The following is a 21,108-nucleotide window of genomic DNA, read 5'->3' as shown; positions in this document are numbered from 1 at the left end:
GTTGCTGCATCCGAGTGATATGGGACGGGCGATATGCTCAGCCAGCCTGGCAGTGAGGAATTTGGACCTCCTGTCTAATGACGTCATTGCGGTGTGTAAAGACTCTATCGTCTCTTTAGAAATTGATGCTACTATTCTAAATATGAGCTTGTAAATTAGCTTTGGAACTACCACACACCTTGGACCACTGTTTTTATTTTTAAATTGTAAAATACACATAATATAGAATTTATCATTTTACATATTTTAAAGTGCACAATTCAGTGGCATTTAGCCCATCCAGTGTTGTGCAACCGTCACCACTCTCTGGTTCCAGAACATTTTCATCCCCCTAAGAAGAAGCCCTTCCCCATTAAGCACTCACTCCCCAGCCCTCCCTTCTCCCAGCCCACGGCAAACACTAACCAGCTTTCTGTATTCATGGATTCGTCTATCCTGGACATTTCCTATACATGGAATCATACAATATTAGTTCCTTTGTGTCTGGCATCTTTCCCTGAGCATGATGTTTTCAAGCTTCATTCACGCCATAGCATGTATCAGAAATCCTGCCCTTTTCAGGGTTGGGTAATATTTCATTTGAACCACTGTTTGCTTACACATTTCCCCATCTTTTTGTACCACTAAATAGTTTTGCTGTTTGTTCATGTTTGCTTCTTTTATTCATGGAAGAGAAAGGTGATGTGATTCTCATTTTGATCAAAGAATAGTTTTATTTTCCTGGGAATTCTAGATACTTGGGGATTCAGGACTACGATGGGCTTGGTGGCTCAATTTGTAGATTATGTGCTTGGAGGAATGGATGGGTCAGTGCTTACAAACGCTCTTTCTTCCGGGGCACAGGTCTCCTTTTGCGCACTGATAAATGGCATCTTCAGCATTCTGGATGATGTGTGTGAAAACAAAACCACTGTGGTTTCTCTGAAGGTAAAAATAAAATTTTTGTGTCTTGAGTTTCAAACATCTTGGGTACATTTGGGGGGTGCAGAAGGTCCTCTTTGCAATTCACGAGTTGTGAGTTAACATTTAATGTATTATAGTTGTAAGGTTTTAAAAATTAACATGAGGTAAAATTACCTTATTTATTTATTTGTTTTCTTGGTGTATAGTTCTATGAGTTTAATCATGTGAATAGATTTGTGGAACTACCACCACAATCAGAATACAGAGCAGTTTCATTTCCTCCAAAAATTCCATTTGGCTTTCTGTTTATAGTCAGATACCCCTTTTACCCCTAACCTCTATACATCTCTGTCACTGCAGTTTGTCTTTTCAAGAGCGTTATATAAATGGCATCACAGAGTATATGGCCTTTTGAGACTGACTTCTTTCACTCAGCACAGTGCATTTGAGACTCAAGGATGTTGCATTTATCAATAGTTCCATTCTTTCTTCTTCTTCTCCTCCTCCTCCTCCTCCTTCTTCTTCTTCTTCTTTTTCTAAATTTTTACCATTAGTGACATTTAATGTATTCACAGTATTGTGCAAACCATCACCACCCTCCGTCTCCAGAACTTTCTCATCTTCCCAAACTGACACTCTGTCCCCATGAAACACTCACTCCCCTCCCCATTCTCAGCCCCTGGCACCCACCATCCTACTTCCTGTCTCTGTGGCTCTGACGACTCTAGGGACCTCCTATGAGTGGAACCAAACAGGATTTGTCCTTCTGTGTCTGGCTTATGTCATGGACCATGATGTCCTCAGGGTTCATCCATGTTGTAGCGTGGATCAATGCTTCATTTCTTGCTTCATTTGTTTTTTATTGCTGAGTAATATCCCATTTTATAAATGCACTGTGGTTTGTTTATCCATTCATTTTTGAAGAATATTTCAGTTGTTTCCAGCTTTTTAAAAAAATAATTGTGGCCTCTTTATTTATGTAAATTTTTGTTACGTATATTGCTTTTGGTGGTTCTCGATAGAGCGGCTATAAACTCTCCTGTGCAGTGTTTTTGTGTGTGTGAACATGAATTTTCATGTCTCCAGGGTAAATACCTAAGAGCAGCCCAGTTATTACAGTTGCAGACATGGAAACTCAGTTTTTCTTAGGCCTTTAAGTTGGACTTAGGGATGTCGTTTTATTTATAAATCTGGTTATTTTTGTATGAAAATAAGAATAACACATTTACTTGTAATTTTACCAATTAAAGTTAATTTAACGTGTTTATTCATTAAGTTTTCAGATTACATTTTCATGAATGGTCGACCTTGTTTACACACTTAATTAAATTTTCTCAAATGTTTTATACTGTCTTTACAAATATCCTAATTTCCCCCCAATTTCAAGTACCTAAGGAGGAAGATTTCCAAATCTAACAGGCAAAGTCACTAGAGCCCTTGAATGACCTATAAATCCAATTGATCAAACCTATTAATATATTAATAATAATTCAGATTCCCTTAAACATTCAATACAGTTTATAAACAGCCATGTCGTCTGAAATTGTTCATTTTAAAATCACAAGTCTAATTGTTTTTTGCAGCAAAACCATGTGGTTAACTGGTGAGCTTCTCCAATGTGCCAAATTGTTCTAAACCCTTTAAATAACAGATGTTTCCAGATTATGCTAAAGATCTCAAAACTTTGTAAATTTCCCACAAAAGTATTTCCACTAGGGATATTTAATTTGCCTAATTTTTTATTTTTTTTTATTTTTTTTTTTTTACTTTCCTGAAGGTATGAAATAACCTTCCCAACTAAGAAGAATAGAGTCAACATTTCAGGGAGTGGTTTTGATGAGATTTCATCAGCTGTAGAATCGTGGACCACGTTTTTCTAGGATGCTTCTAGTTGAGATTTTTTTCTGCCGTGTCAGAGTTGTGGCGGGTGTGGACTCCAAAGCCGTGCCTTTCGGGGATACGGTTACAGAACTCAGGGCATCCTGTTCCTCCTGGACAAACACCGCTCAAATTTCACCCATATCCCATAACATGAACATTGCTATTATTATTACTGCTTTTCTTAATCCTATCCCTCCAGACATAACCAATGTTAACAGTTAGATGCTATCTTTCGATATCTTTTTGTGAGTGTGTGTATACACAAAAACATTTTAGAATTTTTTTTTTTTTTTTTGAGACAGAGTCTCACTCTGTTGCCCAGGCTAGAGTGAGTGCCGTGGCGTCAGCCTAGCTCACAGCAACCTCAAACTCCTGGGCTCAAGCAATCCTCCTGTCTCAGCCTCCCGAGTAGCTGGGACTACAGGCATGCACCACCATGCCCGGCTAATTTTTTCTATATATATTTTTAGCTGTCCATATAATTTCTTTCTATTTTTAGTAGAGATGGGGTCTCGCTCTTGCTCAGGCTGGTCTCGAACTCCTGAGCTCAAACGATCCGCCCACCTCGGCCTCCCAGAGTGCTAGGATTACAGGCGTGAGCCACTGCGCCCAGCCAACATTTTAGAATTATCTATTGAGCATTTACTATAAGAGGTTCAGGGCAGTTACTAGTGAGTCAGCCTCGGGTGCTGGTCTGCCAGGATTCAGGTCATGGGTCTCTCACCTACTAGATACACGTCCTTGTTTCCCTATCCAAAAATGAACATCATAATGGTCTCTATTTTATAGTTATCTTCACCAAATCAAACAAGTTAATATATATGTAAGATACTCAAAACAACACCTGGCTCTTAAAAAGTGTGTGTTATTTTTATTTCAATATGCCAGTACATAAATACCATAAATATAACTTAAAAATTAGAATTATTGTTTCTGAACTAAATGGGATAATACATACATGTCACTCTGTAATTTCCTTGACTTAACAATAGCCCATTTGCAAGGGTTGGTCACTGTCAAAAAAAACAAAACAAAACACAAAATGATAGCCCATGGACCTTTTTTCCCGTTAATACGTATAGGTATGCTATGACATTCTTTTTTTTTTTCAGTTTTATTTTTATTTTAATTTTTTTATTTCGGCATATTACAGGAGTACAAATGTTCAGGTTACATATATTGCCTTTGCCCCACCCGAGTCAGAGCTTCAAGCATGTCCATCCTCCAGATGGTGTGCACGGAACCCATTAGGTGTGAATATACCTATCTCCTCCTCCCCCCTCCCACCTGCCCAATACCCAGTGAATGTTACTACTATATGTGCACTTAAGTATTGATCAGTTAATCCCAATTTGATCAATGACATTCTTTTTTTTTTTTTTTTTCGAGACAGAGTCTCACTCTGTTGCCTGGCCTAGAGTGCTGTGGTGTTAGCCTAGCTCACAGCAACCTCAAACTCCTGGGCTCGAGCAATCCTCCTGCCTCAGCCTCCCGAGTAGCTGGGACTACAGGCATGCACCACCATGCCCGGCTAATTTTTTCTGTATATATTTTTAGCTGTCCATATAATTTCTTTCTATTTTTAGTAGAAATGGGGTCTCGCTCTTGCTCAGGCTGGTCTCGAACTCCTGAGCTCCAAAAATCCGCTCGCCTCGGCCTCCCAGAGTGCTAGGATTACAGGCGTGAGCCACCGCACCCGGCCCAATGACATTCTTTTTAGCAGCTGCATACTATCCCATGATTTGACTGTTTAATCTTCATTTATTTAACCAATCTAGTGGGCATTTAGGCTTTCCACAAACCATCCCAACATGAACATCACTGGACAAGATCCTTGTACAAATTTTAAGTATTTCTGGAAGGATTAATTCCTGGAAGGGAAATTGCTGGGTCCAAGAGCATGTGCAGTTTATGTTGTCATAGGTGCTAAATTACTGAATTCTATCAGGACAACACTAGTTTGTATTCCCAGTGGAGCATCTTGAATTGGGAAGAGAGGCCTGAGTGAATGGTCTTTTCAATTTGCCTTTGCTCTTGACTTCCAAACGTGTCTTCCTAAAGAGAGAAAGGACGGCTGATATTTCATTAGTGTGAGTGTGTATGTGTGTGTGAGAGAGAGAGAGAGAGAGAGAGGGAGAGGGGGGAGAACACTAACAAACACATCTTTCCTTGCAGAGTACGGCTAAGAGTCTTTCCCCTGTGCTTGAACGAATATCTACATCTTCCAAATTCGCCAAGGAAAAGACGTCTGCCCTGGGCACAGTCATCCTGGAGAGTGTGGAAAGCACCATATTGGCAGCTCTTCTGGACCCCTCGGCGAACGTCAGTCAGACTATTCGGACGGAAAACCTGGGTAGGATAAACCACTCATGACAGGGTTTGATTTCGAGGAGTGACTCTGGCAAAGGGATTTTCCGGGACTCTCCCACTCACCTTTTCCCCAACTGTTTCAAAACCCTGACCTCCCAGCAAAGCAAGTCTAATCATAATAACATTTCCCGTTTCTTGAGTGCTTGGCAAGGGCCAGGCACTGTGATAAGAGCCTGTCATTAATTTATTCAGCCAATATTTGTGCTGGGTTAAGGTACAAAGTGGTTATTTGCTGTGTTCAAATATTTCCAGCTCCCCCTGCTGGGAACATGGTAGGACTGCACTTCCTGGCTCTCTGGGATTAGCTGGGATTTTGTGACTAGTTCTGGCCAATGGACTGGGGAAGAGAATAATTGCCGGCGTGAGACATTCCAGAACCTTCTTTCCCTCTGACATAGTGACTGGCAGTGTTTCAGGTCACAGCTGCTCCAACTGCCTGGGTCCCAGAGTAAGGAAAATACAGAGCATGGCCCCCAGTCAATCCATGGCAAACACAAAGCATTAAGGAGCAATACCTCCTTGTTATTTTCTAATCTACTAAGACTGGGGCTTGTTTGTTACTGCGGCATGACTAATCCTTTCCTGACTGACGCATGCTTGATGGGTGGCCACTTGGGAATTCTGGGTGCTGTGGATCTTTTACAGCAACAACCCACTCCTGGTAGTAGTTCCTGTATCAGTCACATAAACCTAGGAAATTCCATCCTAATGGATGCCCAGGAAGCCAAGATGTAGAGTTTGAGTATTTGGTGGACTCCCAACAGTAGTGAACACAACTGGCCTCACCAATCTTTTTTTTTTTTTTTTTTTTTTTGAGAGAGTCTGGTGCTGTCACCCAGGCTGGAATGCAGTGGTGTCATCATAGCTCACTGCAACCTCAAACGCCTGGGCTCAAGCGATCCTCCTGCCTCAGCCTCCCGAGTAGCTGGGACTATAGGGGCATGCCACCATGCCCGGCTAATTTTTCTATTTTTTTGTAGAGATGGGGTCTCACTCTTGCTCAGGCTGGTCTTGAACTCCTAACTGGAAGTGATCCTCCTGCCTCGGCCTCCCAGAGTGCTAGGATTACAGGTGTGAGCCACAACACCCAGCCACAAATTTTATAGTTTAGTGAGTTGAGTCAGACAATAAACAAAACAGACATCTGGTATAACAGATAGAGATAGCTCTATTGAGGAAAATACAGCAGGCTAGGGAGGTTAGAGAGGGTCTGGAATTAGCGGGGGAGTTGCTATTTTATATAGTGTGGTCAGGGGATGTCTCATTGGGGCAGGGACCTCAAGGAAGGGAGCTGTGTAACTATCAGGAGAAAGAGCAAGTGTAGAAATACTTGGTGAGTTCAAGGAACAATGGGGTGGCTGGTGTGGCTGAAGTGGCATATGGCAGTGGTCCCCGACATTTTTGGCACCAGGGATCAGTTTCATGGAAGACAATTTTTCCACACACAGGGTGAGGATGGGGGGATGGTTTCGGGATGATTCAAGCACATTACGTTTATTGTGCAGTCAAACCTCTCTGCTAATGATAATCTGTATTTGCAGCTGCTCCCCAGCGCTAGCATCACCGCCTCAGCTCCACCTCGGATCATCAGGCATTAGATTCTCATAAGGAGCCACAACCTAGATGCCTCAGCACACACAGTTTACAGTAGGGTTCATGCTGCTATGAGAATCTAATGCCGCCACTGATCTGACAGGAGGCGGGGCTTATGCGGTGACGTGAGTGATGGGGAGTGGCTGTAAACACCGATGAAGCTTAGCTCTCTCACTTGCCACTCACCTCCTGCTGTGCAGCCTGGTTCCTAACAGGCCATGGACTGGTATTGGTCTGTTGCCTGGGGTTTGGGGACTGCAGGTGTAGAGGATGGTGAGCACAGTAAGAGAAGGGGTCAGAGAAGAAAGGAGGAGGCAGATTTTGCAGATAAATTAGGGACTTAGGGACTTTGAAGGAAGATGTGGGGCACTGGAGAATTTGGAAATAGGCATGGCATTATTTAATTTATATTCTGAGAAGACACTTTTGGTTCCATTATCTGTTTTATTTTCATGAAGAGTCAACGGGATAGGTCTTGCAATTGATCAAATTTGCACAGCTGGTGAGTGGCAGAGCTGGGTGCTCTAGTCACCACCATGTGACGGCACAACCTGAGCCCTTGTCCACTGTGCTCTGCGTGCCCCAGCCACTTCCTGTTTCCTCTGGCTTTGGAAAACTTATCTAAATTTGGAGTAGCCAGACGATCATGACTCTGTTGCTTTTCATTGCTGTTGACTTCAACTTCCTGTCTCCCTGGTGCACCCGCTACGATGTGAGACCTTTCTGTTCTTTCCTTTGCTTGCAACCGTGTCTGTATACCTTTCTTGGACAGACACTAAATTTGGGACCCGCTTTCAGGGTGATCTCATACAAAGTCTCCCTTTCTCTTTTTAGACATTGAGAGCAAAGTTATCAATGAAGAATGCACGAAACAGAATATAGTGTTCAACCTGAAAGCCAAAGGGGATGAGATGAAGATTGGGTGCTCCACCATTAAAGAATCCACATCCACAGGTACTGACCCCACTTCCTAGAATCCAGGCTGGGGCCCATTCCCTCAGCAAATATTTACCTTCTAGATGCCAGGACCAGCGCCAAGGGGTTGAGAATCCATGAGAGTGGAGGCAGAAGTGGCCCATGCCCTCAGAGCGTTTTCCACCTGCTAGGGAATCAGGCATTAATTAAATAATCTTACAATACAATTTTTTTATGGTTGCGGGAAGGGTCATCAGTCTGGAAGTTCACTGTGATTTCAACCCTCAGAGCAGCCCAGTGAGGTGCGTGGGATATTAAAGTGTGTCTTTGTGTGTGTGTGCCTGCATGTGTGTGTTCGTGCATGTGTGTGCGTGTGCATGCGTGTGTTGAGTCATCTATAATAACTATTCACCAAACGATTACCCGCCCCCCCCCTTTTTTCCACTGTGGGGAATCTGCAGGGACCGCCGGAGTGGCTTTTGTCTCCTTTGTGGGCATGGAGTCTGTTTTAGATGAACGTTTCTTCCATGACCTCCAGACCCCCTTGGCCGACTTCAAGACAAAACTGAAGATCAATTCTCGAATTATTGGGGGCATCATGACTGGGGAGAAGAAAGAGAACTTCTCAGACCCAGTCGTCTACACTCTGGAGAACATCAAGGTTTGTGAAATTCTCTACTGAGACCCCTGTCGACCTATCGAGAACTCCCCGACCCTCCGGGGCCTGAACTCCCATTTTTGATGGGACACCCATAAGGCAGCAGCTTCCGTCGTTCCCGGCACCTCCAGCCAATTCCCAAAATCCAGCTCCAGAGGGATGAGCTCTCCTGTTTCCCTGCGGGGCTCTTCCATTCAGCAACCGGCAGGATATTTAGGGTGGGTGAAGTCACATCCATGCAGGAACCTTTATGGGTAGTTTGTTTACACGAACTATGTTCAAGTCAGTGGTGGAAACATGTCTGGCCTCTAAGACATTTCATTTCATCACTGCATTTTGAAATATCAGCATTCTCCTCCATTCCCTACAGAGCACACCTTATATGTTCTTGCCTCTAATACTCTTGAGGTTGGCCACATCAACTTCATTTTGGGGAGATTCTCAGGTGACCAGGGCCTTTGTTTTTCAGCCAAAGCAGGAGTTAGAGAGTCCCATTTGCGTTTCCTGGAGCACAGATGTGAAGGGCGGGAGATGGACAACCTCTGGCTGTGTGGTTCAGGAAGCTTCCGAGACACATACTGTGTGCAGGTGCAATCGGATGGTGAATCTTGCCGTCATCATGGCTTCCGGAGAGCTCACGGTCAGTACGGATGGTCTGTTCTCTGGTTCCCTGAGTACCCGGCGCCAAATCCAACGGGGAAATATTGACTAAACATCAGTTGCGTGTCCCCCGAGGTGTCGGGTGTTGTGGGAGGGAGTCCTAGGGACTGAAGGGGTGTGTGCCACGCCTTTGCCCCGGCAGAATTCGCAGACCAGTGGGGAAGCCGTGATGCTCAAGTATAAAATGAGAAACAAGGACCCAAAACAGGTGTGGGCACCACAGCAATCACAGATCTTATTTAACGAACACTTGCAGTGTGCTGGGCTCTGTATTTTAAGGGAAGTGTTTTTGGACCCATTTCACAGGATGGGAGACTGAGATTCTTTAGCCTGCCCAGTCATGAAGCTAGGAATGGGTGGAGGTGGTGTTCGAACCCAGGGAAGTCTGGCTCCAGAGGTCTCTTCCCACCAAGCCATACAAATGGAGCAAGAGCTTGTGCTGTAGGAATTCAGAGATGTTTCAGGGAGATCTGATGGTAGGTCAGGGAAGACATGGGATATGAAGCGAGCCTGGGTGAATGAGTAGATTTGGTAGAGAGGAAAGACATCCTCAGGGTGCTGTGGAGAGTATCTTTGCCTGTCATGCTTTACTGGAGGCTCGATTCCCTGCCAGGATGTCTTAAATGCTGCTTAGAGGACCATGTGGCTTAGCATTGAAGACAAGATCCAGAGAAAGACTGATCTATTTTCAAATCCCATCTCTAGCCCTTCCCAGCTGTGTTTTCTTGGACACGTCACTCAACCTATCCGAGCTAAGCCCAGCTCTCTCATCTCAGAAATGAGAACAAGAAAAATAAAAATAACAATGACGCCTAACACTTATGTAGTGCATAGTATGTTTCACGCACAGTTGTGCTTTTAAGTATATTTGTTTAATCCTCCTAAAACAACCCTCTAAAGCAGTTACTATGAGCATTCTCATTTTAACAGATGAGGAAACTGAGGCACAGACCAGTTGAGTGTCTTGTCCAAACTCATACAGCTAGAAACTGGCAGAACTGTAGCCTGTTTTCTTAACCACTTTGTTGACAATACTATGAAATGAGGTCATGAGGTGGTGCCTGGCATATCTTTAACACAGAGGAAGCACTCAAATAAATTTAACATTAATTTTAAAATGAATTATGAATGAATGGCATAGGGGAAGGGCTGAACACGTCATGTTCCATGCCCAGAAGTTGAAGCATTCCTGAATGTTTGAGTGTCAGTCAGGATTCAGTGCAGGAAGCAGAAACCACTCCAGGTATTTCAACCAGAAAGAGATTTAATCCAGGGAACTGGGTGCTCATAAATCGCTGGAAGGTGATGAAGGAGTTGAAGTCAGGGAGCTGCCACTTGGATTTTGCCTTCAAGGTGACAACCCCACCTGCAGCTGTAATCCAGTGGTCAGATATTGCTACTGTCATGTCCCTGCCCTACCCCATAAAATTGGGAACTGAACAGTTGGGATATGAAATTTAGCCACAGCTGATTCCTGTCTGAAGAAAGCTGGTACTGGCTTCCATTCTGCCTTCCAAACCTTTCACAGTGCATCTCTTTGGAGAACCTCAATTACACCCATGACCTTATTCCCAAAGGATTCTGGGAGATGTAGTTTGTGGACATCCAGCCCCAGGATACACAGAGCAGAGCATAGGACACGGCTGGGAATGCGTGGATTGCAATGCATTGCAAAAGATGATGATGGACCTAGCTCGCTCTGAGTGTCCAAGGAAAAAAATGCTCTGTGTCCTTTCTACTCAAGCCAGGGATCTGGATAATTTTTTTTTTCCTGCCTGGGGAGGATTTGGATCCCATTCTGAGGCCAACAGCGGAATTTCTTCCTGACAGATGGAGTTCTCCTTGTATGTCATCAGCCACGTGGGCATGATCATCTCCCTGGTGTGCCTCATCTTGGCCATTGCCACCTTCCTGCTGTGTCGCTCCATTCAAAATCGTAACACCTACCTCCACCTGAACCTCTGCATTTGCCTCTTCTTGGCCGAGATTCTCTTCCTCATTGGTATAGACAAGACCAACAACCAGGTGCACATCCCTTGGGCTGTGTCCCCATCATCTCCCCATCTGCCTCAGCTCGTCCCTACTCAACTCCCTTGATGCTTGTTCCGACCTCAGGGCCTTTGCACGTGCTGGGCCCTCTGCCTGTAACACTCTTCCCCCAGGTCCTCAGTTTAAAATCACTTTCCTGATCATGTTATGGAGTTGTAGTCGTCCTCCTGGTTACTTTCTAAACAGTGGCTGTCATCCCTGGGGGATTTTGTCCCTCCAGAGGCAATGTCTGGAGACATTTTTGGTAGTCATGACCTGGGGGAGGGTGCCACTGACACCTAGTGGGTAGAGGTCAGGGATGATGCTAAACGTCCTATAATGCACAGGACAGTGTCCCACGACAGAGGGTGATCCAGCAACAGTGTTACAAATGTCAATAACAAGCAGCTGAGAATCTACTCCATTCTATCACTGTGTCTTGTCCCCCCCGCAGCACTTATGTGAAGCCATATTGATTATTCATTGATTTATTTCCTTATTTCTACCTCCTCCACTCGACTGTGAGCCCCACGAAGGCAAGAACATTGGCCAGTTCACGCCCTATAACCTTACCAGACACACAGGCTCTCAGGTTTCCCAAAAGGAGCACTATTCACATTTGGGGGGAGACGGTCATTCTTTGTGCAGAACTACCCCTCTCCCTGTGGGATGCTCAGCTGCTCTGGTGTCTTGAAAACCAAATGCTGGTAGGGACCCTCAGCCCGCAATCCTTTGGCTAGAGGTGGGCAAAGGTTTTCTGTAAGAGCTAGACAGTAAATATTTTCAACTTTGCAGACCACACAGTGTCGTGATGACTCAATGCTGCTGCTGGAGCGTGAAAGCAGCTGTAGGTCACACACACACACACACACACACACACACACACATATGCATGGGTGTGGCACTGTGCCAATAAAACTTTATTTACAAAACAGGCAGCCAGCCCCTGGGCTGCAGTTTGCTGAACCCCCACATCTTCAAACACTCCCTAAAGTAGGGTGATCAACTATCAGTTTTCCCAAAACTCTTCCAGGCTAGCACTGAAAATCACATGTCCTGGGAAACCTCAGTTCCAGACAGACCAGGACCATGGGTCCCCCTTCCAGGATCCGGCGCCGCCCCTGGTTAGGAACCACCGTGTGCCCATACATGTCTGTGAGGCAGGTGAATGGGCCAGGGTTGGGAAACTCCAGTCAAAGCAGTCCCTCCCCTGCCCGCTTCTCCTCCGTCTGCTCTCGGGGCGGGGGTTCCTGACGTGCCTCTCCTCCCCAGATGGGCTGCGCCATCATCGCGGGTGCTCTGCACTACCTGTTCCTTGCCTGCTTCTTTTGGATGCTGGTGGAGGCTGTGATGCTTTTCCTGATGGTCAGGAACCTGAAGGTGGTGAATTACTTCAGCTCGCACAATGTCAAGTTGCTGTACCTCTGTGCCTTTAGCTACGGACTCCCGGCACTGCTGGTGGTTGTCTCCGCCAGTGTGCAGCCGAAGGGCTACGGGATGGATGACCGGTGAGTGACATCTCTTTCTCCCCGAAGACCCTGCTGCCAGGGTTCCGGATAATTATTACTGAAGAACAACAAGAGTAATAACAGTAGCAGTAGTTGTGGCTACCATTTATTGAGCTTTTACTTTCTGTGCTGTTGATCCCAGGGCTATCATGTACAGCAGCACAGGTTGTGCACTGTACAAATCCAGAAGTCACTACTATAATACTTGAGGCTCACATTCCAGGGAGAGAATATCTGCTTGGCCTAACTTCATTATTTTCCTTCTCTCATCTGTGTGTGTGTGTGAATGGGGAAGGGGGAAGAATACTTCTGCTAAAGGAATATTAAGATGCTGTTATTGAACATGGAAAAATGGTTGTTGTATGGTAAAAGCAGCAAGTACGCACCAGCAACATGATAGAAAGAGGCAACCCAGTCTTCTTTCCTTCCTTCCTTCCTTCTAGGAAACGAGTACACAAGCCTTGTCCATGCCAGGCTTTGCCCTGGATGCTGGGCACACGGGGATAAACATTCAAGGTCCACATTCTTACGTAGCTCCTGGTCTAGCAGGGAAGCCAGTCTGCAAGTCCACAGACAGTTGTGTGAGATGATACTTACGATAGTGATAGCTGCCATTTGAAAAGAAGGCCGTGAGTTCTGCTAGAGAGTGGCCAGGGGTAGACATGGGATATTTTAGCTAAGGGCAGTCAGGAGTGGCTTCTCAGAGGAGGTGAGATTGGAATGACAATGTGTACCAGCAGGAAGTTTCGCATGGGGGGAAAAGGTATCACAAAGGTTATGAATTGAGGATGAACTCAAGATCGGGCACCAGGGGAACATTTCAGGAACGTTTTCCCAGGGAAAGTCTGAGAGAGGGAGAGCTGTGGTCCACAGGAAACCGAAACGCAACCTGAACCATCAGGAGAACCGTCTGAGTCTCACCCCGCAATGTGCTCCTCAATTCGTGCTGTTGCTGGGGCGTGAATAAGTGTAGGGTCAGGACTCTGAGACCAGCGCTGACTCCTCCTGTTTCTCTCCATAGCTGCTGGCTGGATACGAAGACGGGGTTCATCTGGAGTTTCCTGGGGCCAGTTTGTGTAATCATAACGGTAAGCAAATTGCTTGGCGAAATGTGTCCTGGAGCAGGAGTAAGGGGTCCCGAGGGATCAGGAACCGCCAGAGAAGTGCACAGCTGAGGTCACTTACCGCCTCAAATGTTCTCCTTCTGATCCTTGGTTCTGGGGATTTCCAAGTTAGAGAGTGATTTCTTTGACTTGTGATTTGTTTTTTTCATGCTGAAATGCAAATGCCTCTGAGAGGGACACCAATCTTATCCGTCGCACTTGTTCTTTGTGCTTCAGTGAGAATGGGTCTGTCAGTCCCTCCTAGATGTAGATGTTGAACAGTGCTAAGCCTGACACCTAAGGTCCTCCCCGACCAGGCCCTGCCCAGCTTCCCGGGTGTCCCTTTCTTCCCCAACCCTGCGAGTTCAGCCCTCCGGCCGTACCACTGTCTCCTCCCTTGGAACACTAAGTTCTCTCTTGCAGACCTTCCCCACAGAGGTGCTGGGGGGGTTCAAGCCACCCATGTGCGATGCTTAGTACAATGTCTGGCCTCGACCAGAGTGCAATAATATTAGGACTGAGCAACAATGGGAAAGATATTCATACTGATACTGATAATGACATGTTTATCTTGCCCATTCTGAAATCTTCACGGACATTGAGCTCTCCTGGAAGTTTTACTCACTTGGAAAAAACAGTCCCCCTGGAGCAATTGTTCTCAGCTGGGACAGTTTTTCCCCTCAGAGGAACTTGGCAAAGGATGGAGATATTTGTTGTTGTCACGAGGAAGAGGGTGGGTGCTGCCGGTATCTAGTGGGTAGAGGCCAGCGACGCTGCTCAATGGCGTGCAACACCCGGAACAGCACCCCCCGCCCCCTGCCACGAGCACACACCAAGAATGATGGGACCCCACATGTCAGCACTGCCAAGGTGGAGAAACCCTGCCCTGGGAGCGTGTGTGTCCCAGGCTCCGGTGGTTTTGAGGGAGAGCCTGAGAAGTTAACAACTCTCCACTCAAGCTCACAGTCTGTGTCCTAACTCATCAGATGCATCCTGTGGAAATAAACAAAGACCACGCAGCTGAGAACAAGTAAAGGCTATTTACTCAGAGACTGCGAGGGCACAGCAGTAAGGGAGTCAGACACTGTCATTTGCGTTTGTCTTAGACTCAAAGGCGGGCAGAGGAGTGGGATGTCTTTACAGTGGAAAAGAGAGAGGGCTTCAGGCTTGCCCTGATCAAAGCTGTTGGCACCGGGCAGCGGCAGGTGGCTAACTAGACGCGGGCTGTCCTACGTGATGGGTTAGGAGTGCATATTGGCTTCCCCCTTTGGGTCTTAAGTTGGAAGCAGGGATAAAAATTAGGAACGTTATCAGTTATTAAGCAAGACCTGGTTGTCCAGGGATGATTGCCACCGGGGTCAATGTTTGGCTTGCTGGGTTGGACTGTGGGTCAGGGTTCTCTTTGTATAGACGGTCTCGCCATTGTGCATTTGTATATTCAGTCTCTCGAACTTTTCTGCTTGACTTTGTAGGTCAACTTCGTCCTCCTGACTTGGACGTTGTGCATCCTGAGGCAGAAGCTTTCCAGTGTCAATGCCGAAGTCTCGACGCTAAAAGACACCAGGTGCAGTCCCCTTTCCTTTCCTTTCCTTTCCTTTCCTTTCCTTCCTTTCCTTTCCTTTCCTTTCCTTTCCTTTCCTTTCCTTTCCTTTCCTTTCCTTTCCTTTCCTTCCCTTCCCTTCCCTTTCCTTTCCTTTTCCAGCTTCCACGCCTTCTTCCCACAAAAGTTCTCTGTGCATCTTTTGTATGCTGGATCCTGTGCCCAACACAGAGGTGATGAGGCCTACTTAGAACAGCACAGGGTCTAGATCAGGAGGCTCCAACCCCAGTGCTGCTCCCTAATAGCTGTGTGACCTTAGGCAAGTTACATAACCACTCTGAACCTCGGTTTTCTCATCTGTAGAATGAGGACATCAACACTGCTTACTATATGTGGCTTATGAAGAGTTTAGCACAGTAACTAGGCGCAGTGAGTGTTGCATATATTACAACTATTCATAAATTTTCTAGTTCTTCTCTATGTATACTTATATGTGCATATTTACAAGAAATAGAAACATACTATTTTTGTAATTTTTAAATCTTAATAACATCATTAATATTTTACCACTTAATTAGAAATTATTCCACAATAATTTTTTTCCATAGCATTTCAGTGTAAAGATGCAGTTCATTATATTTATATTATCTCTTATTCATAGACATTTAAGTTGCTACTGTATTTGTTTTTAATAAACAATACTGCCTTGAATACCCTCGTAGGTAAATCCTTCTACATGGTGGTTATTTAATTACAGTGCTATGTGCAAAACTGCCTGGATATAGGATAGGTTGAATTAGAATGCTTTTAGTATATACATATGTATATCTTCCGAACTGGTTTGCAGTAAATTTGTTTCTAATTATGAGAGTGCTTGTTTACCTGCAGCATTGCCAACACTGGAGTTTATCATTGTTTTTGTTTTTTTTTTTTTTGGTTTTACTGATCCAATAGGTAAAATATACTATCTTATTATTTTAGTTATTAATACATATACATTATTTTATATTAAAGATGTGAGACTTCTTCATATTCCTATGTATCATTTGTATTTCTTAACTTTCTTACTCTCCTACTGTTCATTTTAAGAACCTACTACAACCATAGTCTAGGTTTTATTGTCCATAACTTGATCATATTCTTTGCTGTTTATTTTCTTTTTTAATTGAGACAGTGTCTCACTGATTCCTGGGTAAGAGTGCAGTGGCATTATCATAGCTCACTGCAACCTCAAACTCCTGGGCTCAAGTGATCCTCCTACCTCAGCATCCTGAGTAGCTGGGACTACAGATATGCATCACTGTGCCCAGCTAGTTTTTCTATTTTTTGTTGAGATGGGGTCTTTCTATGTTGCTGAGGTTGGTCTTGAACTCCTGGCCTCAAGCACTCTTGCCACCTCGGCCTCCCAAAGTACTGGGATTATAGTCATGAGCCGCTGTGCCCAGCCTGCTGCTGCTGCTTTTTTTTTTTGTCAGTATCTTATCCCATATCCATTTTAAATATTTTTGAAACATCAGTATAAAAGTGAAGAAGCTGAAACAAAGTTAACACACACGAATGGCAAAAATTTAAACAGCTCATTTCACATAAGATGAAATTTACCATTTTAACCACTTTCAAGGGTATCAGTGGCTTTTAGTGCATTCACAATGCTGTGCAACCACCACTGCTATCTAGTTCCAGAATATTTCAGTCATCCCCAAAGGAAGCTCTGCGTCCATTAACATTTCTTTACTTCCTGGTATACACCCAGGTCTCCTGATCTGCCCCAACCTGCAGCAACCATTATCACTCAAAGTGTGCTTCCTTCCAGAACATTTTATGGCTACACATCCACCTAATGTTGCATAAATGATAGGGTACCGTACATGTTGCTCTGCACTTTGCTTTTTCCAAATAGCATAGAGCTTGTTTCATATCGATACTTGTGGCCCATAACAGCTAACAAAAATGCTTACTTTGGGCCAGATACTGTTCTAAGCACCTTAAGGGTCTTGCTATCTCATCCTCTAATCTGGAGAACAAGTTGATCATACAGGTATTGTATTATTATCCCTATGTCAAAGTGAGAAAATTGAGGCACAGTGAGGTTAAATAACTTCCTGAGGCCACATAGTTAGTGAATAGACCAGCGAGACTTAGAATGCAGGCAGTCTGACCCAGAGCCTGTCCTCCTACCTGCTATAGCATATTGTCACTCTCATATTATTTTTAAAAATGTCTTTATCATCTTCTTTCAATCTCCATAAATTTGCCTATTGTGGAAATTTTATATGATTGAAATCATACAATATGTGGTCTTTTGTGTCTGGTTTCTTTTACTCCACATTAAGTTTGCAAGATTCACCCATATTGTGTCATATATCATTGTATCACTCCTTTTTATGGCTGTATAATATTCCATTGAACGGATATACTGCCTTTGTGTCTTCATTTATCCGTTGTTAGGTATTTGGGCTGTTTCCACTTGGGGGAGGGAGGGATGAGGAACAAATGCTTAATAGGTATGGCGTTTCTCTTGGGGTCAGTGACGATGTTGTGGAACTAGATAGTGGTGATGGTTGTTGAACACTGGGAATGTACTCGATGCCACTGAATTGCACACTTTACACGGCTAAAATGGTGAGTTTCATGTTAGGTGAATTTCCCATCAATACAAAGAAAGGCTTCATTGTGTTTTATTCTATGGCTTCACCATTTATTTGATGTGCCCCAAATTTCTGGACATGTGGATCCTCCTATCTTTTCATGACCACAAGCAAAAGTTCATTAAATACACGTGTCCGAGCAGCTCTGTGCCTGTGTGTGTCTGCAGCCCGCCTGCGTTTTCATTCCTGTAGCATTCACTTCCCCTGCATCTTGACTCGCAGACTCCACTCCACATTTGTCCCCACCCAGGTGGCAGGTCACACGGTGGCAGCCTCAGAGGGCTCCTAGCAGCGTGGCCCACAAGGACGACGGCCACCTCCTAGAACCATAATGCTCTGCAAATCTTCTCCCCCAGGTTACTGACCTTCAAGGCCTTCGCCCAGCTCTTCGTCCTGGGCTGCAGCTGGGTGTTGGGCCTTTTCCAGATTGGACCCATAGCCGGTGTCATGGCCTACCTGTTCACCATCGTCAACAGCCTGCAGGGAGCCTTCATCTTCCTCATTCACTGTCTGCTCAGCCGCCAGGTGTGTGGCCACTGCCTTCCCTGTCTCCCCGCCGCAAGCCCTCCACCCAACATGCCTGTACCAGCACTGTTTCGCTTCATCTGCAAACGATTTGTCTCCGTCTCCAGGTACGTGAGGAGTACAGGAGGTGGGTCACCAGGAAGCCCAGGCCCAGCTCCCAGTCGCAGTCCTCGGTGATCTTGCTGTCCTCTGTGCCATCCACGTCCAAGACGGTGAGGGACCGCGTGCTTCCCGCAGGCACGGGGAGGGAGGTGGGCTCGCTGCTTAGCGAGGCTCCGTGCTGCCAGGTGTCGAGCACCCCCTGGGAGCTGAGTGTGCCCACCTTAGTTAGTTCATGCATTAAAGTGAGGGTGGAGCACTGTGGGTTTGGAAGCCGGGCTTCCCTTACAATCTGTGTGACCCAAAAAAGGATAAAATCGTGACTCATACAGATATCAAATGAGCACATTAAGGATTTTATTCTATTCATTAATCAGTGAAGGAACCAGACAGGTAGATGTTAATAATTGGCTCAAAAGAGAATGCAAAAAACAGGTGTCTGTGTGTGTGTGTCTGTGTGCATAAACACATATACATACCCACATATATGCATACGTGCACACACATATACATTCAGCTCTCCATATCCAGGGGTTCTACATCCATGGATTCAACCAACTGGGGATCGAAAACATTTGGAAAAAATACTGGGTATGCACAGGCTGTTTTTCTTGTCATCATTCTTTAAGCAGTGCAGTTAACAACTATTGACACGCCATTTCCATGATATTAGGTATTAGAAGTAATGATTTAAGTATACAGAAGGGTATGTGTCAGTTATATCCAAATATTATGCCATTTTATGTCAGAGACTTGAGCATCTGCAGACTTTGGAACATCTTCCGTGGACGTAGGGATGGTTGTGTGTGGCTTTCTAGCTTTTAGAATAGGAGCCGTTGAGGGTGAAGCGACCGGGAATGGTTTTTGGATTTGCCAACAGTATCTGCCACCCTAGAGACAAGCACTTCTAACATTTCAGTGTTTATCTTTCTAGTCTTTGTTGTTACATTTATCTCTGTGTATTTTTAAGACCCAGACCCCGGAAGGTATGACCCTTGGAATCACATTGGTATTAACTGCTGCTGACTCTGAAAAAACCCTCTTTTCTCTCTCACAGGGTTAAAGTCCTTTCCTGCTTTCAAATATGCTATGGAGCCACCATTAGGACAACACGTGCCTACTCAGAAGTCTCTTCGCAGCTTAACCTGCAAATGAAGAATCCCGTCAGCCCCAGAACTCGCTGGGCAATTTAGAGCTTGGATGTACGGGGCCGTCTTCCCACGGTTTTACGCAGTGGTGAGAAACAAGAGTTTCTGCTCCAAAGAACCATTTTGTCTTCTGTGTTCTGCAACTCTATGAATTTCCAGAGTTTTGGGAAATGACAGATCCCAGTTCAATGACATGACTGAGAACATCTGTCTACCGTTTTGTTTTCTCCTGCATTCGTTGGCGCGAGGTTTCGAGCATGTCTTGCAGCATCTGTTGGCGGCTGACACAGAGCAGCTCTCAATAAATCAGTTGTCGTGTTTGTGACTGAGTTTCCCCAGGACAAAGATTCTTCCTGCTTTTAAAGAAATGGCCAGTGGAACTGTAGTGAGAGCCCCAAGGAACCGATACAGCACATAGACGCATAGGCTACTTTGGCACAAACTTCCCCGTGATGGTGGTTCCTGTGCCTCATGCCTGCCAAGGTCCATAATGGTTTGCACGCAGACAGGAACAGTAGACAGGGTGGACAGAGACAGAAGATCGGTAACAGTGACAGCCAATGTTAAGTGAGCATTTACCTTGTCAATCACCTTCCAGGTTCTATCTCATGGACCCCCCCAACACTCCCAAGAAACAGTTGCTGTTCTCAGCCCTGTTTTACAAGATGAGGAAACTGGGGGTCAGAGTGGCTCCAGGGCTTCCCCAAGATTATACAACAGCTAAGGGGTAGAGCCCAACATCTCGCTATGCTATGCTGCTAGTCTAGCACTTTTCATGAAGGGCTCCTACCCAATTTAAATTGTTGTCATCTTGCTCCTTTGAGTGACACCATGTTTGCTAAACCCAATAGTCTTGAGTGCCAGAAAGTGGTGGTCTGTTTGGTGCCACAGAGAAAGAGAGGGAGTGATTGTGGTAAGACTCCACCATTGCCTATTTGGAATGAATTACATCGATATCTTCATATACACATGCGCGTGAAGTCAAATAAGAGATATACTCAATACTGAGAGTTAAAAGAAAATAGCCATCCCAATGGTCAAGAATTTCACGGAGATTTTGAGTTTTCTGCAAATGAATTTACCTATGAAACTTTTTTCTAATTTGATTTTATTATCTTTTTAAGACCATGTCTCATTTTGTTTCCAAAAAAAAAAAAAAAAAAAATCCCACACCTTTCCTTTACATCTGGGTTTCTCAGCCTTGGCATTATTGACATTTTGGGTGGATAATTCCTTAGTGTAAGGGAATGTTCTTTGCATTGTAGGATGTCGAACAGCACCGCTGGCCTCCACCCACTAGATGGCAGTAGTACCCTACCTCTTGGTCGTGACAACCAAAAATGTCCCCGGACATTGTTGAATATTCCCCTGGGGGTCTCAGAATCACTCCTTGTTGAGAACTGCTGCTTTAAATGTCCTTTTTGGTTCCAAAGAAATTAAACATTGCATCTAGAAACAAATCGAAATGGCAACAATATGGATTGTGTTTTATTTCAACACACCCTTGGAATTCAGATCCGCCACTCGTA

General features: G+C 44.9%; 1 protein-coding gene across 1 annotated transcript in view; it reads left to right on the top strand.

The window, feature by feature from the left end:
- LOC138401267 (adhesion G protein-coupled receptor E1-like) overlaps positions 1-20,695 on the top strand; it is a 46,047-nt gene extending 25,352 nt beyond the window's left edge. The window contains exons 14-25 of the mRNA XM_069496679.1: positions 844-927; positions 4,960-5,137; positions 7,582-7,701; positions 8,124-8,323; positions 8,790-8,960; positions 10,811-11,005; positions 12,281-12,516; positions 13,538-13,604; positions 15,092-15,183; positions 18,164-18,332; positions 18,440-18,544; positions 19,489-20,695. Of these exons, the coding sequence (XP_069352780.1) occupies positions 844-927; positions 4,960-5,137; positions 7,582-7,701; positions 8,124-8,323; positions 8,790-8,960; positions 10,811-11,005; positions 12,281-12,516; positions 13,538-13,604; positions 15,092-15,183; positions 18,164-18,332; positions 18,440-18,544; positions 19,489-19,494 (1,623 nt within the window). The 3' untranslated portion in view covers positions 19,495-20,695. The remainder of the gene's footprint in view (positions 1-843; positions 928-4,959; positions 5,138-7,581; positions 7,702-8,123; positions 8,324-8,789; positions 8,961-10,810; positions 11,006-12,280; positions 12,517-13,537; positions 13,605-15,091; positions 15,184-18,163; positions 18,333-18,439; positions 18,545-19,488) is intronic.
- Positions 20,696-21,108: the final 413 nt, after the last annotated feature.

This window comes from Eulemur rufifrons, chromosome 2 (genome assembly GCF_041146395.1).
Source record: "Eulemur rufifrons isolate Redbay chromosome 2, OSU_ERuf_1, whole genome shotgun sequence".
NCBI classification, from domain to species: domain Eukaryota; kingdom Metazoa; phylum Chordata; class Mammalia; order Primates; family Lemuridae; genus Eulemur; species Eulemur rufifrons.
Note: the sequence above shows the minus strand (reverse complement) of the source record. Positions and strands in the feature narration are given on the sequence as shown.